At 41.8% G+C, this 8,523-nt stretch overlaps 1 protein-coding gene across 1 annotated transcript; it reads left to right on the forward strand.

The window, feature by feature from the left end:
* The first annotated feature begins 3,641 nt into the window (after nucleotides 1-3,641).
* LOC145490574 (protein CFDP2-like) lies at nucleotides 3,642-4,091 on the forward strand. The gene has a single exon (XM_081469672.1). It carries the CDS (start codon nucleotides 3,642-3,644, stop codon nucleotides 4,089-4,091), a length of 450 nt encoding a protein of 149 aa, XP_081325798.1.
* Nucleotides 4,092-8,523: the final 4,432 nt, after the last annotated feature.

Here is an 8,523-nt window from a genome sequence, read left to right on the forward strand (position 1 = left end):
TGAGCTCTTTGAAGAAAAAAATGTACTCGTGTCTTCTGTAGACAGAATATTTACAGATCAAATACAACTGGTTACTGTTTACCGAGTAAAGCGTGGACATGATATCTGGAGTATCGCATGTAGCCATAAGTTTTTACAAACGACTCATCTCTAAAACTTGGATTAACCTTTCCTCATTTAATGTTCTGGCAAGGATAAGAATGTCGGTAATCTGAATTACCCAGCGAAATCCGGAAAACTACAGTAATTTATCTTCAAATGTCTAAAACGGACGGTTCTTTTTCAATTAGTTGATGTGATTTTGTTCCCGTTTATAGCTCAGATTGGCCTGGAAGCGCAGGGTCTGCGGCCTACTTATACTTCTTAAAAACCCCAGTCTCGTCCCCAGACCCCGCGCATTTTGAGGTCAGACGTGACCGAACACTTGTACGACTTCTTGGTGCTAGCTTAATTCAGGAAACCCTATTTAAAAGGCAAATACGCGATTCTTGGTATCCTTTATCAGACCTGAACAAAAACGTATCCATAGCCTATTTTGGATCTCTAAAATAAGTCTCAAATACATGACTTCAGCTAACTAGAAAAAGTTTTCATTTGAGAGAACAATAGAGAGGGCCAAGGGGTTAAATTCCCGGTTCAAAACCATACTTTTTTAGCGCCGCACAGCTGGTATACTGATGTTTGGGTTTAGCACTATCAACTGTATGCATATATATCTTAATAACCAAACGCGAGGGTTGTAGTGGGAGAATATCGGCCCGAGATCTTGACAGTACGGACCAAGCGCAAAGAGGTCCGTACATAAGAGACGTGACCAATATTTTCCTAGTACGGTGTGAAGCAAGCTTGATGAAAAGAAGATTTATCACACTTGTGATGTTAAGGGATCATTCGGGACAATGCCCGGTCCGATACTTAGAGAATATTGGATCAATATTGAATATTGGATCGTCAATGGAGTAATCTGATTGGTTGATTCTAGTTATTGGCCCTCTAAGCTAACTCAGTCGTGTGATAATTAACAATAGGGAGTTTAAGAAATCCACGACGGCAACAGCAACAGGAACGTCACTAAACAAAAGGTTTACTGAGGAAACCAATGGCTTCGCACATACGTTATAATTCTTGGTACATTTTTTTACCGTCTTCTGCAAAACAGCAAAGTGAAATGACCAAATTCTGCGTTGTCTGGAGAACGTGAACCACGACGGATAATTTTTAAAATTTATATTTCGAATTTTGTACTGTGTTCCATAATCAGTTTCGAGGTAGTTTTGACAAAGAGAAACAAACTAAATGATTTAAGAGTGTCGCGAGATTTGGAGGTGAAATATCATTTTATCTTTTAATCGACGTTGTCCCGGCGTCGCTGTCGTAGCTTCTTAAACTCCCAGTTATTATGAGCGCGCGATGGATATGAGATGGTAAAAAGCCAACGAAGCCCGTAGGAGCGAGTTGACTATAACCAACCTCATATCCAACAAGCGCGAATGGAATAATTTTTTATTAAATTCTGTATGCTTGTATACTTGAAAATTATAGCTAAATCAGTATTGGATTTCAATTTTACAAAACGACCGGAAGTTGATGTGGTAAAAACAACAGCAAGTAGGAAATGACATGCCATGCGCGCAATTTGTAAACTTAGTTGAATGAGAAATTTGAAAGTGAAGCAAGCGAGTCTAGATCTGCCGAGAGAAAAATACAGTCATGTAGAATTCAGGAAACGTCAACCAAATGAAGTAGATACAACCCTGGTCAGAAAGTTTGAGAAGCTAGGGGGGCGGTCCCGGTTTTGTTTTGCTTGCCTTGCCGGCTTTTCTTCCTTCTGTGATTTCTTCTCTTTTTACCCAAAATAAGGGGGTGGGGGGCCCTCCCCTAAATCCGTAAAAATTGTAAAAATACTGCAGAAAACATTGATCGCCATGCGGCACGGACGTTGTGCCAAAATTACTGCCAGTTCGAAAAGAACTCTTTCAGCGTTCCCTTGCGTTGACGGCCTTAGCGTTTTGAGCTGGATGTGTGGAGCTGATTGCTGACCTGAATCAGAGTCAGCGACAGAAACTATCCTAGCGTGGTTTTCATCTTTAGAATCTCCGTGGCCACCCTGATGGTTTCTCGTGGCTGGTAAAGAACCGGGCTGACTTCGGTTCAGCTCAAAATACTCAACTCATGGAGGGTTTATTTTGGAAGCATAGAATCGTTGGCTTTAGCTGGCGTTGATTCTCTCTTCCTCGTCGGCTAAAAAAGAGACCGAGGCGAAACTAGGTCGTCCTCTGTAGCTGTGCAGGATTTTTGCTCTCTGCTGGTCCGAGCTCGCCGATGTCGAACAGTTTCTTCATTTGCTCATTAGAAATTGGTTTCTTGTCGACTACGCCGACAATTTTACCTGTATTCCTGAGGTTTAGTACAAATGCTCTAATACTTTATTTGCCTCGTATAAAAGCGGGGTCAGAGATAATGGAAAACGGGTTGTCGTACGGCGGCGAGCGAAGGAAGCGATCAATGGCGACTCTTATGGATTTCATAGATGAACTTTTGTAATACGTGCCATCTTTCTTCCTCGAAGACGTGTAAAAGCACTTCAGACAAACGTTCGGCACTTCTTTTGACATTTCTTCTATCGATTTCAAAAATTTGGTGCCCCCAGGACTAGCAAGCCATTCTGTAACATCAAGTAAACATTGCTGTTACGTAATCTTCATGAATGCGTAAAATCTCGACGGTCATACTTGAAATTTTGAAACTTTTAACGGGGAAAGTAACAACAGATACGTACCGTTAAATAATCTCATCCCGAAGTTTGCGGCTGTTTTTGTTGTTACTGGAACGGCATTGTCCATTAGATCTTGTATTTCTTTTGTAGTTAGCTCACCGAATCTGCTTTTTTATCCATTATTTCTCGACGAAACTTGGCTTCCCGCAAAAAATTTTATACCGAGCGTCATTTGCCGCTCTCGCTTAAGGTCAAATCCAGTATAATGGCTGGTGACCGAAATCCAATAAACTAATCAGAAAGCTAGAATTGCATTATCCGAGGTTTAGAATTTCATAAGAACAATTATACCATGCTCTGCAAATATGGTAAAGGTGGGCGTACTTTTTAAGGGCGTTTTTATTCTTAATAGATTTGAGTTTTCTATATTTTGTGGGCATGTTTAATAAAACAATTATTCTACTCGGGTTTGTTGGATATGTGGTGATTATGGCCAACTAAGAGCTACGCGCCTCTCATATCCAACGTACACTCCCTGAATAATTGTTAATTAGTGTGCAATGTGTTCATCCTCCAAAAATTCATCAACAAAATCAGTTTGGCGCAATGCCGTTTATAACGGTTGTTATTATATCTGTCAGTTAGTATGCGCGCTGTGATTGGTCAATTTAGCGGACCGTATTCTACTGGTCCTCCAGGTTGGGGGTTGGGCGGTGGGTCAATCACCCGCCCCCTTAAAACAAAGTAGATTACAGAAACCTTAAACAGGCGAAGGCAACCTTCTCTTGGGGCCAATGTTGTACCTTGCTTAGGTAGGCAAAGTATGACGCCCTTGACCCAAAGCCGAGAGGATGCTCAGGAGCTGAACAAACCACTAATGACCCCAAGGACTCAGATTAGAATAGGGAACTGGAATGTGAGAACAATGTATACTGCAGGAAAGTCCGCACAAGTTGCGAGAGTGATGAATCAGATGAAGATCCAAATTATGGGAATAAGTGAGTGCCGATGGATAGGAGCAGGTAGAATGAAATTGAGTTCAGGTGAAACAGTACTGTACTCAGGTCGAAATGACGATCAACACATGCAAGGTGTGGCGATTATGATGACACCAGAGGCAACAAAGGCTCTAATTGACTGGTCACCAATTAATGAGAGAATGATAAAGGCAAGATTCTACTCTAAGTTTGTCAAGCTTACAATGATACACGCGTACGCGCCAACCAACGATGCTGACGAGGTAAAAGAAGACTTCTACGGGAAACTACAAGAAGTAGCTGAACAGGTACACAAACATGATATGTTAATCATCACTGGAGACATGAATGCAAAGGTGGGTAACCTTGTCAACGGCCTTGGAAGACTAATGGGATAACACGGACTGGGCAAGGTTAACGATAATGGAGAAAGACTGAAAGAATTCTGCGATTTTAATGAAATGGTTATCACTGGAACAGTATTTCCTCACAAGGAAATTCACAAGCAAACCTGGGTGTCGCCCGATGGAAGAACAAAAAATCAGATGGATCACACTCTAGTTAACAGAAAATTTAGAACATCAGTGTTAGATACCAGGGCCATGAGGTCAGCAGATGTGGCCAGCGACCATTACCTTGTACGATCAACCATCAGATTAAAGCTCAAAAGAGCACCGGCGACAAAGAGTACCCAAAAAAAGTTTGACACACACAAACTCCAAAACAATGACATACACAGAAGGTTCAACATACAGCTGAAAAACAGATTCCAGGCACTAGCAGTGGAAGAGCCAATGAGTGATGGAAGAGAAGAAGAAGGAGACCAAGTGGAAAGGAAAAGTGAGATATTGGAGAAAGCTTATGTAAAAACGGCAGAAGAGGTACTAGGGTACAAGAAAAAGAAAAACAAGTCATGTTTGAGACAGGAAACTTGGGCTCTGATAGACCAAAGGAAAGTCATCAAACAGAAGTTAATCAGTGCAAGATCAGCGAGACTAAAGCAGAGATGGCAAGATGAATACCGACAGAAGGATAGGGAAATTAAAAGACAGGTTAGGGTGGATAAAAGAAGATGGACTGAAGAGATTGCAGAAGAAGCTGAAAATGCGGCCAAACAACAACATATGAAAACACTTTATACCCTGACCAAAGTATTAAGCAACGAAAGGCCAAGGCACAATGCCGCAGTAATGGACAAAAACGGCAAGATCCTTAATGATAAAGAAAGTAAAACCAAACGATGGTTGGAGCACTTCTCTGAAGTACTAAATAGAGAGAACCCTAGTAATCCAGTAAGTGAAATGGAGATAGAACTGCCGGGTGAAATAGAAGAAATTGATACATCTGAACCCAGTAGAGGTGAGGTACGGAAGGCAATAGGGCATCTGAAGAATGGAAAAGCGCCGGGAATTGACAACATACAAGCAGAGCTGCTCAAAGCTAATGTTGACTATGCTACCACTAAAGTCAAGGAGATCATAGACATAGTGTGGAGAGACGAGAAGACACCAAGAAAATGGAGAAAAGGACTGATTGTCAAACTACCGAAAAAAGGTAATCTGAAGGAATGTAAAAACTGGCGTGGAATTACGCTGCTGTCAGTTGTCAGTAAAGTCATGGGAAGAATTGTGATTGACAGGATACGAACCGGAGTAGAGTCGAAACTCAGAAAGGAACAAGCAGGTTTTCGACCAGGTAGAGGAACTACTGAGCAAATTTTCATATTGAGAAACATCATCGAACAGTCAATAGAGTGGCAGTCGTCACTGTACGTTAACTTCATAGATTTCGAGAAAGCATTCGATTCAGTCCACAGGGATAGTCTATGGTTGATTATGAGAAGCTACGGCATACCATCCAAGATAATCAACATGGTGAAAGCGCTCTATGCTGACTTTGAATGCGCAGTAGTGGATGGACACGACACAACAGAGTGGTTCAAGATCAAAACCGGAGTGAAACAAGGCTGTAACATGTCAGGTTTACTATTCCTACTAGTCGTTGACTGGGTAATGAGAAATACATTGCAAGAGGGAAACACCGGGATAAGATGGAAGTTCACCACAAAGCTCGAGGATCTCGACTTTGCGGATGATATAGCCCTTTTATCATCGACCAGGCAGCACATTCAGACTAAGACCGATAAGTTGGCGCATGAGGCAGAAAGGGTGGGACTGAAAGTCAATCTAGACAAATGTAAACTACTGCGAATAAATTCGAGGAACAACGATGTGGTGGAGGTGAATGGACGAGGAATAGAAGATGTTGATAGATTTGTGTACTTGGGAGCTACGGTTTCCAAAGAGGGCGGAGGCACTGAAGACATCCACAACAGAGTAGTCAAAGCGAGGGGGTATTCTTGAAATTGGAAAAGATCTGGAGTAGCAACAGCATCAGTCGACGAACCAAAGTCAGGCTATATAAGACACTGGTAAAGCCAGTCTTGATGTATGGCTGCGAGACGTGGAAAATGAATAAAAGTGATGAGAATAAAATCGACGTCTTAGACGGATATTTAAGATACGCTGGCAAGAAAGAATTACAAACAAAGAAGTCCTGACGATGGCTGAGATGGAAAACCTCAGTGAGGGCCTGCGAAAGAGAAGATGGAAATTCATCGGTCACATCATGAGGAAAGAACCAAATAATGACTGCAGAACTGCATTAACCTGGACCCCAAAAGGGTGGCGAAAACGGGGTAGACCAAAGACAACATGGAGGAAGACAGCAGAGAGAGAAAGGGAAAAAGCTGGATGGAAGAACTGGAGTGAGGTACAAATCGCAGCGGCTGGCAGAGCAGGTTGGCGGGATTGTGTTGAGGCCTTATGTGCCACATGGCACGAAGAAGATAGGTAACAGGTAACATTCTACTGTACGGCCCGCTAAAATTTAAAGCTGTTTTTGTTGCCAAAATGTTTCGTGATTTATCGCCAAGTGTTCTTAACTTTTATAGCAAGTAAAAGTTTAAAACGTTCTTTTACTTCTGAAATTGTGTATCAATACCTGTTAACGACTTAAGAGTCACTTAACAATGATTTCGATTTGACTTGTTTTGTTTTCGAGGTACGTCTGAAATTTGAAGCCGTTCCGCGCGAATAGAAATCGTTCCCGAACGCGTCAGACACACAAAAGAGACAAATAAATATCTTACTAACCTCGTCTTCTCGGTCCGTACTGTAAGTTACAGATCCTCGTTTTTCCCCTTCGATTTATGGCCCGCGCGCTTTGCGCTTGGGCCATAAATCGAAGGGGGAAAAACTCGGTCCGTAACTTAAAGTACGGACCTCGAACTCGGTTAGTAATAGATATTTATTCTTGCGGTGTGTGACCTGCCAAACCGAACCGTATGTGAAAAACTAGCATTCTTTATAGTTCCGAATTGGATTTCCAAAAAGATTTCTAAGGAATAACAGCTAGTTACAGTGTAACGCGCTTTACCATAAATCACTCAACAAACTTTTTTGCAAGTTAGCTGATCAGACCGAGAATGCGTCCTTCTCTTGTCATGCAAAGGCAGGGTTGCACATGTCAGGAAATGCATGGTCGGGAAAAAAAACCCTTCAAGGTCTGGGAAGAGTCAGGAAATCTTGTTTTGGGTCAGGGAAGCTATAACACCGTTGATTTAATACCACTGAGGGCCGGAAGAAACATTTTTAGGTCACTGTGATCTCAACGACGTTTTACTTTATTAAACGAAAGAAGACAAATTTTGTTAAAACTTATCAGTCTTAGATGAATGGCTGAAAAGGACTGTTGTTAGGGGAAATTGAAGGCTGCTACTAAATCTAGATATATCTGACGTTTTTCTAGTGACTTGGTAAGGGAAATTGTATTTTGATAATTCAATCGGCTGGCTTGATGGTCTCTTGCTCTGACACAACTTCAGCGCTCGATTCACTTTCTCTTTAGTGCGTACTCCACAAAGCATGAGGGCAACGCCCCTGATTTTATCAGGGAAAAGTCAGGCAGATGTGAATACTGATCTCTATGGCAACAGTGAACAGCTAAACCGGACTGAATTGTTGGGTGTCTCTTTATATGTTGCATTGCTCTAAGGTTCTGAGGATTCCATTTTCAGTATTTATATGGCGGAGCCAAAAAATATACGAGTGTTAATAAAGAAAGATGTTTTAAACGTGACTGCTTCGAAATTCGCATCACATTTCTTCACCGGTGCAGCTAAAACTCGAGATCCCAAAAACTCGATCGTGGAAATTCTCGGAGAGCAAACCCCGAGGGGTGGGGACTCCCATACGAAAAGGACGGGGGTGCTCGTAGTCTCGCAGTCAAGGATTGTGGTCTCACCTAGTGTGTTCATGACGAAACGCCACTGTTTTTAGCTGTCAAAATATCTTTTAGGGTGCACTCGAAGAAATAATAAAAAAAAACGCTCTTACTTTCGTTTTCAGGTACGAATTCCACCAGTCTCTCGAGTTCAGTCTACTAGCGCGGGCTTCTTTCCTGACCAGCGGCTGGTAATCAAGCCTACTCTGTTTTTAGTGGTATCTTTTAGGGGTCAAATAAAGCTCAAGTCACACCCATATTTGTTTCCTTTAGGGGTTTAATTCAAATTTACCGACGAGTGGCCCCGACCTTTTAAATATTGTAGTTTCGCTCCCCCGGAAACAAACCATCTAAAGTACCAAACATTGGTTTAAATTCTCAAAGCAGGTCAGTTTCATATTTTTCTCCAACCTTTTTGCTGCGTCATTTAAATTAACACTGAATTTGAGAATAACTAATTAAGAAAGGGGAAATCACGTGGAAATGTACGCAATGTTTGCTGAAAGTAGCCCCAAATTGCATCTCAGGGAATTATTTTTCAAAAAT

Source organism: Orbicella franksi, chromosome 6, assembly GCF_964199315.1.
Source record: "Orbicella franksi chromosome 6, jaOrbFran1.1, whole genome shotgun sequence".
In the NCBI taxonomy this organism is placed as follows: domain Eukaryota; kingdom Metazoa; phylum Cnidaria; class Anthozoa; order Scleractinia; family Merulinidae; genus Orbicella; species Orbicella franksi.

What these genes read in the sequence shown, in the direction of transcription:
- LOC145490574 (XM_081469672.1), top strand. Translation starts at nt 3,642, where the DNA reads ATGTATACTGCAGGAAAGTCCGCACAAGTTGCGAGAGTGATGAATCAG.